Below are 20,273 nucleotides of genomic sequence, written 5' to 3'. Positions count from 1 at the left end.
TCCCTGTTCCCTCCCTCCCCTCCCTCTCCTCCCTCCCTCCCTCCCTCCCTGTCCCTCTCCCTCCCTTCCTCCTTCCCTCCCTCCCTTCCTCTTTCCTTTCTTTCTCTCTCTCTCTCTTTCCTTCTCTCTTTCTTTCTCTCTTTCTTTCTTTCTAACTTCTTTTGAGTTAATTACAGACATTTATTCTTGTTTCAACATTTTTAATGTTTATACATTCTTTTTCCCCATCTTTTGATGATAATCCCTTGGTATGTTTACAGAGGACAATCAGATCCTTCCATGGAATAAAAACCCAATTTCTTAACTCTCCATCATGATGCAGCCTCTGTGTTCCCTGTTTGTGTTAGCAGCTGTTTGCTAAGTCTGTTCTAAACATATTAACCTGTTTACTTCTGTTATCCACCTTCTGTAGGAAGAGTGGACGGGGCTGTTTTCAGTATATAGATGACCAGAATTTTGCATGGATTTTTTTATGCCCCAGATGCTGTGTGTGTTGCAACAACAAGTTCATATCCCTCCTTTCTTGTATCTCTCCTTCTTCATAGCCATGTCACAGAGGTGGTTTGTGATCATGTAATTTTAAAATAATGAATGATCCTGAGAAAAAAAAAATATACTTGCTTTTAAATGCACTAATTAAATCCTATTTCTATTAATTTGATTCTTTGGGTCTTCAGTTTCCAGAATGATCCTATTTTCCTTGTAGAGTGCTCTCCTTCAGTTCTTTCTTGATGATGCTTCTCTCTTTTTTCACACAGAAAAGATATGTCTCTTTTTAAAAGAGAAAAAAACAAACAAACAATAACAGTGCTGTCAGCACCCTTTTGGCAATCACAGTGTGAATCTCAGATTGAAAGTGCTGTGTTTTGTTCACCCATTTTTTTTATGATAAAAAAAGCTATATTATTGTATGCACATGAAATGGTTACTGTTTACAGTTATTTCACTTGGGAAAAATTTGCCTCGATGCTCAAAATGGTCTGCATTCAGCTTTATGTAACACCACGTTTACAGCTCATTTCTGAAACAACACTAGCAGTTGTGCCTATGGCTTTCTTACAGTCATAAAATTTGCATGCACTCACACAGAAACAGAGTTCATACTGAGGTGTTCTGCCCTGCACCAGCTGTGTGCACTCAGATTGCTGCGAGTGAGCTTAAAACAAACACAGATGCAGTTGTGCAGAGTGTTTCTCAGATGTGTGCATGAGGTGTGCCTGGGTATTCAGGAGCACTTTGTCCTCAGTCAATACATTTTAGTATCAGTAAAGTTAACTGATACCTCATTTCCCTTTGCACTTGAAAAACATTTATGTTCTGACCGGCTATAGTTTCTTGATACAGAAAATGAGTTGCATAATGAAAATTGAGTCATCTGATAAACCACAAAGAATTTTTCCTCTGTAAAGAGACATCTTGTTCTCACGCTGTGCTACACTGAATGGTTTTGAGCACAAAATACCTGACAGATATACTTGTTAGGAGTGGAAAGCTGATGTAAGGAGTTACCCCTTCAGATAATTAATGTTTATTCTTCATTTTCCAAGAGTAAGGCTGGCTACCAACTCCACTCACCACCTCCAAGCAGCAAAGTGTATTGGTGGGGGAAGCAAGAGGCTTGCTTCCATTCATTCTGCCTTTTCTTCAGCCTAAGCAGACTAAGGAGCAGTTGGGGCTACCGGTCGCCCCGACCTGTACCCTGAGTGCTGAGGACACCTAGCGGTGTCAGCCTCTGCAGCCATTGGGCTCCACAGCCTCACTGCATGGCGCCGGAGTTCTGCACTGACTTTGCAGGCTGAAGAAAGAGGCACGACAATTGCTCCTCGTCTGACATTTTCACCGGATAAAAGTTAACTGTGAAGTTATCTACTTATCCTGTGGTTTCTCTTCTCTCTTCTCGCACTTCTCACTTTTCCGCAGAATTAAATGCAGTAAAAACAAGGAGCTGAACACGCGGAATGAGTATCGTTCTTCAGGCTGAGGGGCCTGAATTTGACATTGCCAGTCCCAGATATTCAGAAGTCATGAGACTGGCTAAAAAAATTCCCAACAGTTACGTAAAATGTGGGTCTTTTCTATTTATGTTCAGTTTTCAGAACCTTCAGGTTTCAAATGTGTTGAGCTCTTCTCATCATCTAAGATAAAATAATACTTTTTGTTATTAAGAGACTGATTTCTCAGGTAAATTAACATCAGATGCTAGAGCTTTACGAACAGCATTCTGTGTTCCAAGGTGCCAAATAAATGTGGAAGATGAGTTACTGCACTGGAAGCCTAATTCCAACTCTGATGTCTGCTCAAAGGTTTGAGGAAAGATCTGTTTACTACTCTCCAACTCAGGTTTTCTTCCTCTGAAGTGAAAATGTACTCGCACCACACCTGTCAGAGTAATAACGAGGATCAATTAGCTGCAATTCAGAAAGGACTTTGATCAAAGCAGATATATGTTGCATGTTAACACTTCTGTTTACTTTTGCATGATTGCATGTTTTTCAGTGAGTCCTTGATGTGATACTCCTTCCCAGGGAGAAGTGGAAATCATGAAACAGAATTTGATATTGTCAGTTCAAATTCTATTGTTGCTTCCTCTGTCAACAGCGGGCCTGACAGGTAAGTACAGAATTTCCCAGAACACTTGTTTTCCTTGAAACACTTCTTTCAGAAAAGTCTGAGGCTTTACTTGATCTATCCTGACCATCACTGGAACCTGTGCACATTTGAACTTCTTTCTTTCCAAGTTTTGTATGGAGGCCTTGAAAATGGCTTGAGTCCTCTTTTCTTTATGTAGTATTAATTTAATGATAATGTGGTGGTGATGATGAAAGGTATTCACTCTCTCCCTGTGCTCACTCCATCCTTAGCATCATATGAGTAGTAACACTGCTAAAGATATGGTGTGGAAGTTTAATGAAGTAAGGGTAAACTTAGGTTGAAAAGCCACATGTTCTTCCTGTGGGGAAAAAAAAAGTATGTAAATTTATGGTCTATTTTCATGTTGGAAGTTAATGGCAAGTAATCTTAACAGGAGTATTCTAAAATGTATTAGGATTGTTATGAAATGTTCATAAAGTAACCAAACAAGTTCAGGACACAAAATATTATGTCCATCTCATTGATTCCTTCTTTTATAATCTGTATTATCTATAATTTCCCTTTAATATTTGATACTTTTAGAGATGTGTAAATAAAGGAGTTTTTAATCTATCAGAAAGCTGATGGGAAAGTTTAATTCTAAGATGCCCTGAAGATAAGGATTTTAGATGTATTAGGAAATACAAAACAGTAAATCATGCATTGGATTCCATGCTTTTTAATTTATTTGCAAGATTAATGAACACTTCTGAAATTTAGGCAAAAATGAAACTTTCATTTGGAAAATGGCATAAATATGTAATAGCAGCTGTTTCAGAAATTTGAGATAAAATATATGCACTTTTCTGAATGTCTTGACCCTTTTCCAGGAAGATTTATTTACCAAATTCAGTTCTTTGTTTAAATTAATTTTATTCTTCTCAAGGATTTAATGTTTAATTTGCCATTCAGTAACAACTATAACAACAGAAAAACCCACTGTCCAACCCTAATATAACTAGCTGGATTTCTGCACTTCCCTAGGTCAATCATTCCCTGGAAAACCTAAGATAATAAGATGTCGTTCTCTAGAAAAGGAAACCTTTTCTTGTTGGTGGAAGCCTGGTTCAGATGGAGGACTTCCTACCAATTACACCCTGTTCTACAGCAAGGACAGGTAAAAAGCGGTGAATAAGTAAGTTATCAAGTGGTGATTATGACAGAATGAGGGACTGATAACATTAATTTATGAAAGCTATTTTTTATGAATCCATGAAACTTCAGATTGCCAACAAGGACTATGAATGGGTTTCCCTCAATGGAAAAAACATTACTTCAGCCTGTCCCTAACAAAACTCAAATGAGCTGAAATTTCCTTGTCTAAACACATACAGGGAAAGATGCAATTTGTCCCTCTTATTAGAAGGCACACAGCTTTAAATTGAACAGCATGCTTCTCTGAGGAGGGAAGCATCAGGGCACTATGAGGGCTGGGGTCTGTGGGAGCTTCTCTGGGACAGGCAAAGCAAAGCCATCAGCCAGGGCTGAAGGGAAGCAGGGTTGATGGTGGGGCAACCTTAGCCCGAGGCATTGGGCACAATCCAGGGGATGGGGACAGACCAAGGTTGTGTTGGGAAAGGATGTCAGTTCGTGGATCAAAGCCAGCTCAGTGGGGCCCATGGTCAAGCTGCAGGGAGCTGGAGATGAGCCCTGCTGCTGTGGGCTGAAATGGAGTCTTTGCCAAAGGTAGAGTGGGGGAGGCTCAGAGGTGCCCTTAGGCCTTCAGGCTTTCCAAAGAGCTAACATACATCTGGAGAAAGTCTATTTTAGAGACTTCCCTATTTGAATTCATAGCCAACCTGGTGGTTCACAAAATGGGATAAAATCAGATGTGGGTACTGCATCTCAAAATTTAGTGGTTTGGTAAATCACCAAAACACCCTCATACTGTTTAAGAATAGAATGTGCATATGCTTAGCCACTTTGCATAACCTGTGCTTCATAATATAAGAGCCCTTTCTTCCTTTAAAAAGAGGTCTCATAATATGCACAAGCAGGGAAGCTGATATTGAATTTCATTGAATAAATCCAGTGAGGTTCAAAATAGATAAGGTAAAGCCTCAGACGTCCCTGCTTAAATTAAACCAACTCCAGATCACTTGTATTCATTGATAAGGGTACAGCTTTTAATGAAGTTGCCACAATTGAGAATGAACTGAGAGAGATGACGCTTTCTATGCATATCTGTAGAACTTCTGTTTTATGAAAGTTCAGGTGTTTAGAACTTGATCAGAATAGAACTTTTTATGAGCATCTTACATCATACCTGTCACAGCCCAGAAGAGTCCTGCCTGAAGATGGATATAGATGCTTATCATTTTTATTAAATCTGCTGAAACACAAGTGTTGCTAAGCACCCCAGATCTAGGCCAGAGTTATGTTTCTTAGCTTGTTGTCTCGGGTGCAGTCCTCTTACATTCACTGAATATAAGCTTTGTGAACTGGGACAAAGCTGCATGGACACTGAAAGATTTTGTTACAACTGGCATGTAGATCATGACAATGAATTGACATGAGCCTTCTGAGATGATGCTTTATGTTTCTGCTGTTCTTCACACCTAGAAAAAGTCTGAGCACATCACCCAGTTCAGCTTTAATGAGTACAAAGCACTCCTCTAAAAAAAGGTGAAGGCTCCTAAGTTAGAAGACAGTATGTAAGAGATATGGCCATGCTCACATTCAAAAGCAGATAAATGAACACATTACTGAAAACAAAATAAGTAATAAAACACCATTCTGCCATAGAGCCCATCAGGTTACTTTCCAGTGAAAATGTGTAAAGAAGGCATTTAGCAATTTTCCTTCATTAGATAAAGGGTTTAACTTGCTTCTGAATGTTTTTTGAATTACCTTGTATTGTCTCTGGAAATTTCTTTTTCCATTCTTTTGGCAACAAATTCCTGTGTATAAAAAAACAGATAAAAACTTTTGTCCTGAACAACTGCAGTAAAAATAGCTTATGAGTCAATGGAGCATTTATGGTAATAGCATTTGACGTTCACTGAAATGTTTCCCAGAGATGGGATTATATATAGGCTTAAAGTTTAACATTTTAAAGTTCTGTGCTGAACTTAGGCCATTACAAGAAAATTATCTACTTTGATTCATTTCCTAAACTTTGAACTTTTTAAATCATTTTATTTCAGTGAAGAAAAAATCTATGAATGTCCAGACTACAGAACATCAGGTCCCAATTCCTGCTACTTCAATAAAAACCACACTAATCCATGGACAACATATAATATCACTGTAACAGCAACGAATGAGATTGGAAGTAACAGCTCGGATCCTCAGTATGTGGATGTGACCTCCATAGGTAAAAAGGGAAGAATGAAATGCAAAAGAAAAGAAAAAAAAAAAAAAAAGCAATCTAGATCAAGACATACCTGTTTTTCAAGAACAAGTAGTGGTGAATGATTTCTTTCCTCATGATATGAAACTTGCTAATAGAGGAGTGTTTATCTGACAATGATCTGAAGTGAAATATATATCTCTAATGTATGTGGAAACTGCATTTTACTTACAAATCAGGTAATAGCATATGCCAGCACTGCCTTAATTGTGGTGAAAAATTGCTCCAGTTTCTAATTAACTCCAGTATTTCAGTTAGAGTCATCTGAGTCTAAACAGTTCTGTGGGCTCCTAGCACTGCAGATTATCAAACTTTCAAATTGGGTTAAACTGTCAGAATTGTTCAAGACTACATTTTCCCAGCGTAAACATCTTACTGGTTGTTGGAATTGCAGCCTTGGAAGGGTAAAAATATGCCTAAAATCCTCACATTTTTTGCTTCTTTTGTGCAGTATTTCATATTCTTAACTTCTTTCTGTTTTCTGCATACATATTCTACAGTGTACTCAGTCTTTTTGGCCACATTTTCATTATACAAGAGTGGCTGAATTATTATTATTATTATTTCTGTTTCCTTAGCCTTATAAATTCAGAGTTAAGTCTTAAGATTTGCTGATACTGTCATAAATTAGTAGCCAGTTGACACCATTAGGGAGAAAAGGCAAAAAAAAGTCTGTTGTACTATATCTTCATGGACAGGCTGAACGAACAGAAATTAATATGATGAATTACAAAACAGATAACAGAAAGATGACAGAATGGCTGAGGTGGTGCTGTGGTTTATCCCAGCAGGCAGCTAAGAACCATACAGCTCACATCCTTCTCCCAATGGATCAGTATTGTGGTTTAGTGTGGCAGATGGCTGAGCACCACGCAGGCATTTGCTCACTCCCCCCTTTCAAAATGGAAAAAAAAAAAACAACAAAAAAAAGCAACCAACAATGTAGAGCTCATGTATGCACATAGAAACTATTAAGAGAAAAGGAAAAAGAAAATACTGTATATGTGTGTGTATATATCTGAATGTGCAGAACGAATGAGGCACAAGGAACTGCTTGCCATTTCCTCCTGCCCAACTAGACCCCAAGTTGTAGAAGAGGGCCAGAAGAACTCTCACCCCCTCCAAAACTCTTCTGCTTGATGTCGTGTGGTATGAAATATCCCTTTGTGAGTTTACATCAGCCGTCCTAATTTTGTCCCAGCTCCTTGAGCCTTTCACTAAAAACTGCATTAATTCTGTACAACGCTGCTTAGCAGCAACTATAAACCTTGGTGTATTATCAACGTTGCTTTTTCTCCTAGAACCAAAACAGCATCATACCAGACACTATGAAGAAGACAGTTCTATCCCAGCTGAAAATATGAGCATAGGGAAGAGAACTGTAAAAATAAAATAAAGTAGAACTCATGGGTTGACATCAAAAACAATGTACTAAGACAGGAAAGGAAGAGAAAAGGAAAACAATAGTAACGATAATTTTCTATATTTACAAATAAATTGCCCACAACACAATTGCTCACTACCTGCTGACCAGTGCCCAAGGAGTTCCCAAGCAGCAGCTGCCTCCCTGACCAGATCTCTCAGTTTTATTTCTTTTTCACATGATAGTATGGAATATCCTTTTGGACAGCTTGGAACATCGGTTCTGGTTCTTTCCCCTCCCAGCTCCCTGTGCCCCACCCTAGTCCAGTTCACTGGCAGAACAGTACAAGAAGTTAAAATGTCCAGCATTAATGTGTTAAATGTGCAGCACTGCTCAACAACTACTAAACCACTGCAATGTTAACGACATTGTTTTTCATCTAAAGCCAAAACACGGTTTCATACCAGGCACTGTGAATTAAGATCAATTCTGTCTCATCTAAAACCAGAACAAGCAAGAAGGGAATTCTTGTATATGGTCTAATCTGTGCTCAAGCAGGGACACTCGGACCGAGTTGCCAGAATCATGCCTAGGAAGATTTTCAAGAAGGAGACTCCATTACCACTCTGGGCAGTTTGTATCAGTGCTCAATCAGCTGTGCAGTACAGAAGTGCTTCCTGATGTTCAGACAGAGCATCTTGTTATCCAGTATGTACCCCAGGTTTTTTGTCATCTGCAAATTTAATGAGGCTGAGCTCTACGCCCTCATTAAATCATTAACAAAGATATTGAACAGAGCTGGACCCAGTATTGACCCCTGGGGTATTCTGCTTGTTATTAGTTTCCATATTGGCTTTGCACCACTGACCTGTACTATCTGGCCTGGCCATTTAGCCAGTTTTCGATCTACCTCACTGTCTGTTCCTCCAACCCATACTTTAACAGCTTTTCTAAGATGATCACATGGGGATCAGTGTCAAAGGCCTTATTGAAGTCCAGGAGGACAGTATCTACTGTTTTCCCCTCATCCATCGGGCAGGTCATTTAATTGCAGAACCTTAACAGGCTAGTGAAGCATAACTTTTCCTTGCTGAATCCACCATGGACACCTCTGATTTTCTTCTCTTTCAAGTGCCTGGAAATGGTTTCCAGAATTAGCTATTCCATTGCCTTCCCAGGGATCAGTGTGAAGCTGACCAGCCTTTAGTTCTCTGGGTCTTCCTCCTTGTTCTTTTATAGAAGAGTGATATTTTATTTCCTCCAGGCTTCAAGCACTTATTTCAGTTCCCATGAAACCAAAATTTATTGAGAAGCCTTGCAATCACAACTGCCACCTCCTTCAGCGCCCGTAGATGCATCACATCAGAGCTTATGACTGTACAAATGTCCAGTTTGCTCAGTTATTCCCTGACCTGATCCTCTTCGACCAAGGGCACAGCCTCCTTGCCTCAGCCTTTTGGCCTGGCTTCGGGGAACTTAGATTCCTGCAGGCCAGTCTTTCTGGTGAAGACTGAGACAAGGAAAGCATTCTCAATGTCTTATTCAACCATGTTTGCCTGTTCATTCATCAGGGAGACCACATTTTCTCTCATCTTCCTTTTGTCACTCATGCACTTGTAGGAGCTCTTGTTGTCTTTGACATCACTGGCCAGATTCAATTCCATTTGGGCTTTAGCTTTCCTAATTCCATTCTCAGATGCTCTGACTATATCTCTGTATTCTTCCCAGCTTACCAGTCCTTGCTTACACCATCTATAGTTTTACATTTTCTATTCGAGTTGGGTCAGGAGATCCTTCTTCATTCATGCAGGCCTCCTGGAAAGTTGCCTGACATCCTCTTTGTTGGAATGCATTGCTTTTGAGCTTGGAAAAAGCGATCTTTTAATAATAATCAGCTTTCTTTGTCCCCTCTTCCTTCCAGAGTGTTATTGCAAAGAACTCTTCCTTGCTGGTGAGAACAAGGTCCAGCATAGTGCTTCTTCTTGTTGGTTCCTCTATTGCTTGGAGGAAGGAGTTATCGTCATCACATTCCAGGAACCTCTAGGTTGTTCATGTCCTGCTGTGTTGTCCCTCCAAAGCAAATGTGTTGGTTCAAGTCCCACATGACAAGAGCTTGTGAACATGAGGCCACTTCTGTGTCATGGACCTCATCTGCACAGTCTTTGTGGTCGTATGGCCTGAAGCAGATTTTCACTATAAGGTCACCTCACTTAGTTTTCCATAAACTCTCGGTCATCTTCTCATCCGTCCCCAGGCAGGGCCAGTCATCATAGCCACCCCATTACTGCTCTGTGATCCCAATGAGAATGTAGCCATTTGCAGGTGTCATACTCCTCTTGTTTATTCCCTATACTGTGTGTGTTAGTGTATAGGCATGTAACAGAGGCACCCCCATGTTGTCTTCTTAGAGAGTGGGAATTTATCCATAATGCTGGCCATTAGCCATTTCCCGGCTAACCTGTAAGTGCTGGAGGTGACCTTGCTTAATCCGTTTTTATTAATTTTGTAATTAATGGAGTGTTGATCCCTATTACAACACTCCATGCCCTTTGTTCAGCAACCCCATCCATCAGTGCTATGAAAACAAAACAAAACAAAAAACAACAAAGCAACAAGGGAGGTATCTTTTCAGATAGAAAACTGAATCATTAATGGCAAACTTTTCATTTGCACAGTTCAGCCAGGTTCTCCTGTGAATCTCACTCTAGAAACGAAAAGATCTGCTAATATAATGTACCTTTGGGCAAAATGGTCTCCACCTCTATTAGCTGCTGCCAGCTCTAATCATTTATATCGCTATGAGCTACGACTAAAACCTGAGGAAAAGGAAGAGTGGGAGGTAAGAGAAAAATATATTATATGCATAAATGCTTTTCAGTGAGTTCTACTGTCAGAATTTAGTTTGTATTATAAAAGTCTTAGTTTCTGTAAGGATAGCAGAATTACTGTAATGAAATATCATTATATAAAGGAAAAATCTGTCAGTTTGTAGAGAGTGAAGGTAACAGTATTCGCAAACTATCCTAAGAATGTTATATACTAAAATGAAAAATAAATAAATCTATTTAGCCCACTGGTTGAATATGTAATCGTGATTTTCATCAGTTTGTCTACTGCTGAGTATCACAGTAAGAGTCTGCTTGGTTTGCAAACTTGAAGCAAAATCATGATCTGAGCAGTTTGGTGATTCATTAAAATATTATTAATGAGAAATCAGTTAACTATGAATCAAAAGTCAGTATCAGCAATACGTGAGATAAGTCACAGTACTAGACACTCAATGGCACCTATAGATTTCTGAATGCATATCTATAACTAATCACAGAAATATGTTATAAGCAGAGATTCCCTTCTGACAGGCACATCCAGCTTTGACTTAATACAAACCCACTCTCAATCCTAGAGTACACTAAACTGTACTCCAATGAGAGGGACTAAAAATCTTGCCTTTTAGAAGTCAGTGACATAAGCTTACTTCTTAATGGCTGATTTGTTAAAATGGCCTAATTCTGTATTGTTTTTCCAGACAATATCTGTTGGAGTAGAGACACAGTGCAAAATAAATAGGTTAAATGCTGGCGTGAGGTACGTTGTCCAGGTCCGTTGTGTGTTGGACCCTGGAGAATGGAGTGAATGGAGCTCTGAAAGACGGATTCTGATCCCCAGTGGTGAGTGGATGATAGTTGTTCTGTCAGCTGCGTTTAAAATACAAGTAGGTTAATGTTGCAAAAGGTACCTAAATGCTCTCCCTGAAAACCTGCTTCCTCACACAGATGCTTCATAGTGATGGAGGAACAACTTAGTGCATCTTACCATATTTCATGTGTAGCTACATATTTGGTCTTGCTGATCCACTTAGCATCTTGCAATAGTGTGACATACAGTCTGGAATTTACTAGGAAGACACTTTGTGATACAGGTGTGCTTACATAAGTTTTTGGTCATGTCCTACCACTTAAAAATTGTGATGATTTCACCTGTAACTAAAGATACCAGGTAATAGTACTTCTGTAAGAGTCACTCACTTGTTCATTAACAACTGGACTGAAATCGTTGCCCTGCCTAAGAGACCATGACATAGCAGCTACTATCACATGGGGGTAATTATCTGTATTCTATTGGGACATTAAATGTCGATGACTTCATTTCTTGTTGTCAGACACTTTAGCCAGGTTGCCTCAAATCTTCTTCTACCACTAATTGTATTATTCATTGTTTGACGTGGAGATTGCTGAAGTGCTCTTAAGAGAAAAGTGTTTTTTAAATGTTCCACTTTCAGATATGCTCTAGGCAATTATAAATCTGGTAAATCAATGACCCTCCCCAAATAATAGATAATATATATTTTTGACGTAATAAGACCATATTTTGCCATGGATACATAATTACTAATGTTTCAAGCACATTAGAGTTTTTACTAGAATCCAACTATTCAGAACTTAAGCATCATCTCAGCCCTATTTTTTGCCCAAATGCTTTCCTTGAGTCTATAGTAACATCATCAGGAATCCACATTGTTGTAAATTGCTTGGCAGGAATCAGGCAATTAGACCGATTGCTGAGCATGACGTCACTGTAGGAGGAAATACAAGAACTACTTTGTGTCTTTTAGGTGATCTCAGTATAGGCACTTCAGAAGAGAATTACTGGCAGGGACATAAACACACAGGCAAACAAATTCTTCTTTTTTTTTTTTTTTTCCTGTAAAACCAAAACAAATGAAAACATTTTTTTCTGGAATAATAGCAGCATCTTAAAACACATTATTTTTTTTTTTAAGAAAATAAAAGGCTTAGATTGTGTAGCAGAGTGTAGTTTAAATCGTTTTATATAACCTAGTATGACAGTATTAATCATCCTTTATCAGATTTGGGATGCAGAGGAAAGCCACAGCTAGAGAATAAAAACATCATTCCTTGGTATATCTTCAGTGGGAAAGAGTTTTGAATCCAGGTTGAAGTTGCAGGCTGCTGCCCTACCCACTGAACACCATTTGTATAATGATACATAATATAATGATAATATGATATAATGATAATAATGAGGCAACATGTTTTCATGCCTTGTAAGGAAAAAAAAAAAAAAAAGATGTATTTTCTAGTGCTCCTTTTATGTTTTATAAGCTCTGGAGCTGACTTGATACATTAAACGTACTAATTATTTCATTCATATATCTCTTGCAGGACAGTCACCTCCTGAAAAGCCTACAATAATAAAATGCCGTTCCCCAGAAAAGGAAACATTTACCTGTTGGTGGAAACCTGGTTTAGATGGAGGGCATCCTACTAACTACACTTTACTTTACAGCAAAGAAGGGTAAAAGGCTGTGTATAATTATTCAGTATTTTATGAGAAAATCATGCTTAATTGGTTTTGGCATTTCAGAGAGATGGTTTTCTGAATGTCAGGTCTTTTGTTCAAGTGACATATTCTGGAACGGTACTAGCAACAGCATATTTAAGAGTGAAAGACTATCTCTCTATACTGTTGGCTTTTTCAGATTGCTGTGAATTGTAATGGCATAGATAAACTGCCTTGGAAGTTGCAGTGGTGCAGGAACTGCATGACAGCATTTGCAAAACAAAGGCACAGCTGTGTAACACCTTGCCTTCACAGCTCCAGGGAAAATAGTTTTCCAAAATGACCAGAGTTTGCTAATTCAGGGCTAACTAAAGGTTAAAGCCTGTTACTGAGAGCACTATCCAACTGCCTCTTCAACACTGACTGTCATGCGACATCAACCACTTCTCCAGGAAACCTGTTCCAGGGTTTGACCATTCTCACAGTAAACAGTTTTTTCTAATGTACAGTCTGAACCTCCCCTGTTAAGTACCTTAACATCCTTTTTGTATGGTAGAGCACACAACTCATAGGCCTCTCATACCACCAGGCAGTCAGCAGCTCCCAGTTAAGTGTCACTGGTGAACATGCTGAGGACACGTTCCACTCCTGCATCCTACAACAATTGGTAACAATATTGAACAGAAATGAACCTAGAACTGAGCCTTGGGGAACACTACTGGTGATGAACTGGCAGCAGGGTGTATCCCATCCCCTACAGCCCTTTGATCTCTGCCACTGAGACATGTCAGCACTTGCTGTGATAGGGACAGTTGAACAATCTTATCTCACAGTTGAACAATTTATCCAGAAAAGTCCTGTGAGGGACAGTATCAAAGGCATAACTTTTGTACTATCAATTCTCAGAGTATCCTGGATGTTTCCAGGTATGGTGATTTCCTTCATATTCTCAGGTATATAGACTCAAATCCAGCCCTAAAGAATGTTACTACAGATGCAACTACTTGTAAACAAAGTCACGTGTTTTAGTCTGTGTAATCACTGTGATTCTTTCATTTCAGAGAGGAACAAGTTTATGAATGTCCAGATTACAGAACTGCAGGCCCCAATTCCTGCTACTTTGATAAAAAGCACACTTCCTTCTGGACCATATACAATATTACTGTCAGGGCAACTAATGAAATGGGAAGTAACAGCTCAGATCCTCATTATGTGGATGTGACCTACATAGGTAAGAGACAGTGTTTTCTGTGGAACCGATTAATTCAGGATTATGGGTTTTGATACAATCTTTTTTCTTCCAGCTCTTCCCATGGATTGTAGTACACCCCAGTTAAAAATATGTAATAACAGATAAGATCTTGTTTGTAGTAAGTCAAAATTCATCCTCCTAGCATTTGAAGGCCAAAAGTGCTGAAAGCTTTAACACTGCATTCAGATAATCATTTATTGGATCCACATATTTCCTCCAGTCAAGCCATAAGAAACGCCATCTTGCTAAAATCCTTTTCCTCTCTATCACCAGTTGAATTCAAATTGATCTTTTAACCAATAAAACTTAAATTTTACTACCTGAAAGCGGTTTTTCTGAGATTTGCTTTTCCCAGGAGAAGCTGAAACTGTTTTTATAGCAATCACTGATAATCTCTCAGACTTTTTCCACAGAGTGACTGTGTGCAAGTATTTATGTAATTTTCTAAGGGAAAGAATATTACTGCAAATAATGATTTTTGTATCAAAGATGAGACTGCTGAGAGCCTGATAACTGAAAAAGGGCTTGTGGAGAAAAAAAGCATATTTTACCTCTATGCCCTGACTACTTACTTGGTGAAACTTTGCATCACACAGTGGTAAAACACATGCATTGTATGCAGGAGCTCTACCTGTGAACTGAGGCAGCTGCAGGCCTGGCTGGCAGAAAGCTACATTCCATTTTGTTTTATTTTTGAAGCATGGAAAGGACTTTATTCTTTTATGTATCCCTGCCAATGCACACTGGGATAATGCTGCTGTATTTTCCCAGTGTTAACAATTGAAGGGGACAAGTTTTATAATTTAAATCTGTGTTTTCAGCATCCCTAATGGTATATACAAAATTTGGTAAGATTATGATACAAAATAACTTTTATAACACACCATTGAAGATGTTGTTTTGCTATATTTTTTATTTATGTTTCTATTAGCTTTGAAATAGAGTGTGGAGAACAGCAAGGATAAATGGTGATGTGAAAAAACAAAGTATGGTTTAGGTGGTAAATGAACCAGGAAAACTTCAATATGAACTCCACTTATTTTGTGTTCTTCAGTGCCTTCAAATTTTAAATCCTTGTTTATTTTATCAGTTCTCTTATTTTAACAGTACAGCCTGATCCTCCCGTGAATGTAACTCTAGAATTAAAAAAGCCAACAAATAGAAAACCATATCTGGTACTGACATGGTCTCCACCCCCACTGGCTGATGTCAGATCTGGATGGCTTACCCTTGAGTATGAATTGCGACTGAAGCCTGAAGAAGGAGAGGAATGGGAGGTAAGCATCTTGCATGCTTTTACTCACAGTTTTTCTTGATCAGTTAGAGTTTGTTAGTCATGTCCCATGCCTGACCATAATGAAGCAGGCACATGGAATAATTCATCCTTTTTCAAAAGCAGTGCTTGTGTGTTCCACATATTCCTATTGAGAAGGCTAGTATCTCAGATGCTGCTGTGTGGCAGCAGGTGATGAAGTACTTGTTTTTAATTGTGGCCATTATATATTAATCATATTGACATAGTAGTTTAAATTGTTAGCTCTTGTTCTGCCAGGCTTATTTTTTTGATAATTTGTTCTCAGCCACAAATACTTCTTATATAACAGGATGACATTATGTATATATATATACTATATATTTATACAAATATTGTATATAACAATGACATTATGCATATTTGTGCAAATAACCATTAGGTAATAGTTGTTATCTCCACATAATAATTATTCTCCACACTCAGGATCTGCAACTCATACAAGTAGGGGACAAACTGTTGTCTCCACCTCTGACATCATGATCCAACATCATAAAATAGAACGCATTACTTACAGAACAGCCTTGATATGTTCCCAACTTGATTATCAGGACTAGACTAGCAGTGATTTTCTTTGAAAAAGTATCTAAATTTTATATGGATTTTATGATTTTTAATTCATTTTCAGACTATTTTTGTTGGACAGCAAACACAATATAAAATGTTTAGTTTAAATCCAGGAAAGAAGTATATTGTACAGATTCACTGCAAACCAGACCACCATGGATCATGGAGTGAATGGAGCTCTGAAAAGTATATTCAGATTCCTAATGGTGAGTGGCCTTGCATGCCTTCAATAGCTGTTATTTTATGAAGGTTCTTGTAATACTTCTGTCAGCTGTCAGTAGCACCCATACAGATTGACATCCCACTGTTTTCTACAGGTAGGAATGTCATTGCTAAGGTAACTTCTCAGCTTCCCTGCACCATACAGTCAGCTGTACTCTTCATTAATCTTAGGAGTTAAACAGATGAATCAGTTTTCTTACAAACGTAAAGCACATTCTTTCTGTTTATTGCCTCATTTATATTTGTTATCATGAATAAACATCTCAGTGTAAGAAGTGCCATGTTAAATAGAACTCTTTAAAAACATATTGTCATAGACCATTCTACCCAAAATTTATTTGTACTAAAATTTATTTATTTGCAGAGGTCTTGGAGAACTGGGGAGGTGCCTGAAGACTGGAGGACGGCCAATGTCACTCCAGTCTTCAAAAAGGGCCGAGCCAGAGACCCAGATACTATAGGCCAGTCAGCCTCACCTCTGTCGCCAGGGAAGGTGCATGGAACAGCTTTGTGCTTGGATGCAAATCTCACAGACATACTGGGTGGAATAAGCGAGGTTATCAGAGAGTACCCAGCAAATGGGGATCATCCCAAGGGGGAGTCCGCTTGCTCACCCAAAATCTGCAGTGGCTTTTATGAAGATGTTCACTAGCTGGGTGGAACAGGGGGAGGGCGGGTAGATTATCGTGAGTCCTACTTGATTCAGTAAGGCTTTGATACTTGTCCCCCATGACATCCTTATGACACAAGCTGAGGAGTAGGCGATATAACATGAGAAGAATGGACAGTGAAGTTGGGTTGAGACTTGGCCTGATCTGGCAGAGGTAGGCAGAGGGTTGTTTCGTTGGCGGTGCGGTGCTCTGGCTGGAGTGCCCTGTGAACTAGCCTGCGTCCCCCCAGGGTCTGTGCTGGGTCCCGTCTTGTTCAACATCTGTGCATGCAAACGGACCTGATGAGGGGGATAGTGGACCAACCCTCAGCAAGTTTGACTTGATGACCAACAAAAGTTGGGAGGATTGGCTGACATGCTGAAGGCTTGTGCGTTGCCATTCAGCGAGACCTGGACAGGCTTGGAGAGCTGGCAGTTTAAGAGAAACCGATGAGGTTTTTAACAAAAGCAAGGTAGAGTCCTTGCACCTGGGTAGAAAATACTTGCATGCAGCAGTACAGGCTGGGGGAAGAGCTGCTTGGAGAGGAGCTCTGCTGAGTAGGGATCCTGGGCGCCTGTGGAACGAACAGATTGACCAGAGCCAGCAGTGTGGCCATTGTAGCCAATAAAAGCCAATGGCCGTAATGGGTGGTTTAAGAAGTGGTGTGTACCCAGCAGGTCGAATGGAGGTGATCCTCCCCCTCTGACTTCGCCCTGGTGAGGCCTCATCTGGAAAGTTGTGTCCAGTTCTGGGCCCCCAAGTACAAAAGAATGCTATACAGAGAATCCTTCTGGAAAGAGTACAGCGGAGGGCCACAAGATGGTGAAGGTTCTGGAGACATACCATCCCCTATGAGGAGAGACTAGGGACTTGGTCTCGTTTGAGCCTTGGAGAGCAAAGAAGTGCTGAGAGGGAGCACTTGATCCAGGTGTTCATACAAATACCGATGAGGTGCTGGAGCATTAGCTGGTGAGTCCGGTCTCATGTTTTCAGTAGTGCGTGGGGATGAGGATCTAGGGTAATGGGATGGAAAGACAGCATAGGAAAGAATTCCGTCACTGCGAATGTGCGGAAAGAACTTCTTTTACGGTGAATAGGGGCCAACCGAGCACTGGAACAGCGCCTGCCCGCCAAGGAGGTGGTGGAGGTCTCCTTCCGTGGCAGAATTGAATTATAGACCCACGCTGGAACCGCCGTACCTTGTGTGACAGGAGTGCTCAAGTGCGAAGCCTGCCCTTTTGGCAAGGGGGTTGGGACGTCGATGATGCTCGTAGATCGGTCACTCTCAACCGCCCTCAATGTCGTGTAATTCTGTGATTCTGTACCTGTATTTGATAATGAAATTATTTATGCTAGCCTACATGGGCTTGAACCCTGTGAGAAACTTCTCCGTCTTCATGCATTTTGATACCTTTTTCACAGGAGTTCATTTCCTTTACAATGCTGTTAATTTGAAGTATACTAATTACCAGATGTTGCAGTGATTATTGAGATATGTCTGTGCTAGTTGAGGCCTCTAGATTCAATACCAACTTTGGAGGGTTAAACCACTTCTTCAAATAAAAGTAATTTGATACTTTTTGTGCATTCTGAATGTATTTTCTAGATGCATCCTTAAATAATTCCCTTTGTTTCTTAGACTTCAGAGTAAAAGATATGATTGTGTGGATCATCCTGGGTGTCTTGTCATCTCTCATATGTTTAATCATGAGCTGGACGATGGTTTTAAAAGGGTACAGGTAAGTCAGAAGTCTCATAATTCTGTGTAGCTGTAAATTTCATCAATTTTTTCCAAAAATAAGCTATTAACATTTCATTTACTTTCATATAGATTTTGTGCTTTTTTATGGGAGAGTTGCATAGCATTAATTACAGATTTAATACTTTATATTTGCTATTGGTAGAGAATGCCGCCTTGCAACACTGGGGCCCAGGTTCGAATCCCCCTGTGGCGCAAATGGTAGAAATGCCGCTCTGCTACACAGAGTCTTGAATCCCAGGGGTTGGACTCGATGATCTCTAAGGTCCTTTCCAACCCGCACGAGACTATTATCTATTATTATATATTAAAACAGACTAAAAAATAAATCACTAAATTCTCAATTGGTAAAGACAACCGGTATTAGATCTGACCTGCCTTCCTTTCATCCACCAATCAAGTGACTTTATCAAAGAGGGAGCTCATATTACTAAGACAGGACTTTTCCTTCATGACCCCATGTTCACCATGTCTTGTAACAGCTTTACTCTGAGGTCTGAGCAGACCAAGGTCTGTTGTTACTGCTAAAGACTGAGGCAAAAAAAATTCATTAAATGTTTCCACTTCTTCCTCTTCTTAATTCTTAATTGCTAGGTGACTAAACACCACAAGTATCAGTCCAATGGTTTCCTTTGACTTCCTCTTGCAGTTAATATACTTTAAAAAGTCTGTTTTGTTGCCTGGTACCCCAGTGGTCAACACGAATGCAAGCTACAGTCTTCTTGGTTTCTCTCTAGACATTAGCTCCAGCTCTGTTCTGTTTTTTGAAGCATGACCTTGATTCCAGAAATCATATGCTTTCTTCTGCCCCACTTGCTTGATGAACAACACAATGAGATTGCCTGCTCCTGGGCTTTTAGAATTTAGTTGTTGAAAAGTGACCAGTTCTGTATCCATCTATATTTATCTGTCTGTATCTCTATCTATAGAGTAGATTGCTGGGGTACGGTGCTAACTAGCTCCTTGAGAAGTTTAAGATTTGCTTTTTTCAAGTTCAGGGTGGCGACTCTGCTGAGCTTTTTTATTTAGTCATTCTTTTCTTTTAATTATCCCCCTGGGGCCGACTTCTGATGACCTGAAACTTCCTGAGGCAACATCATTGGTACCTACATGAAAGAGATGGAATGGGTAGGAGAGGGCCCATACTTATATCTTCTGTATTTGTTCTGTTTGTGTTTTGTTTTGTTTTTTAGAATGGTAACTTTTATCCTACCACCAGTTCCAGGACCAAAGATAAAAGGCATAGATACACATCTGTTAGAGGTGAGTTGCACTGATAACAGCAAAGGAATTTGCTGTTACTTACCTTCCCAGGTTCTGTAACAGTAAAAATAATTACCATAATTAAGTATAAAACAGATTTAATTTAATTAACATTCAAAATAAGCAAAACTTTCAGGTTGATCATCAGGGAGGTTATGTATGAGATATGGCTTTGACTGGCACTAGCAGCAGTAGGACATTTGATGACAGGGTGTATGACTGCGGTTTCTTCCTATGGCACCACAAGATTTTAATTCCTATGTGACCTAAGCAGTTCTTGTGGAAGTCATTCTCCACAGTCTCTTGTTACATTGAGGAGACAAGGGCATAGCTGATCTGTCATTCTCCTCCATTTCCTCCTTGCCAAATCTTTGAAGCCCTTATTTTCAGAAGCTCCTCAGTCCTTCCATTTTAGAGACATGAAGTCTGTAATTGTCTCCCTCTGGAGGGAGCTCAGGGGAAGTTCTTTTGTTCTTTCACTGTTTTCTGCAGTAGTGTAAATTCATTTTAGGTCTAGAGATGTAACAAAGTGTTTGCATGTTAAATATGTAAACTGTTTATAATTGCACTAGTCAAATAATCCCTACGGTTAGGAGTGAAA

The 20,273-nt window shown here is 39.5% G+C and overlaps 1 protein-coding gene across 8 annotated transcripts in view; it reads left to right on the top strand.

Moving 5' to 3' along the window:
* PRLR (prolactin receptor) overlaps window positions 1-20,273 on the top strand; it is a 128,243-nt gene that overhangs the window by 98,846 nt on the left and 9,124 nt on the right. For 6 of the 8 annotated variants that reach the window (XM_015848354.2, XM_015848360.2, XM_032441134.1 and 3 more), the window contains 11 exons: window positions 2,497-2,610; window positions 3,616-3,748; window positions 5,778-5,947; window positions 10,022-10,185; window positions 10,873-11,014; window positions 12,530-12,662; window positions 13,709-13,878; window positions 15,007-15,176; window positions 15,840-15,984; window positions 18,290-18,389; window positions 19,603-19,672. In XM_015848354.2, the coding sequence (XP_015703840.1) occupies window positions 2,541-2,610; window positions 3,616-3,748; window positions 5,778-5,947; window positions 10,022-10,185; window positions 10,873-11,014; window positions 12,530-12,662; window positions 13,709-13,878; window positions 15,007-15,176; window positions 15,840-15,984; window positions 18,290-18,389; window positions 19,603-19,672 (1,467 nt within the window). In that variant the 5' untranslated portion in view covers window positions 2,497-2,540. 8 annotated transcript variants of the gene reach the window in all.

This window comes from Coturnix japonica, chromosome Z (assembly GCF_001577835.2).
Source record: "Coturnix japonica isolate 7356 chromosome Z, Coturnix japonica 2.1, whole genome shotgun sequence".
Lineage (NCBI taxonomy): Eukaryota > Metazoa > Chordata > Aves > Galliformes > Phasianidae > Coturnix > Coturnix japonica.
The sequence above is the reverse complement of the archived record's forward strand: the minus strand, read 5'-3'. Positions and strand labels throughout refer to the sequence as shown.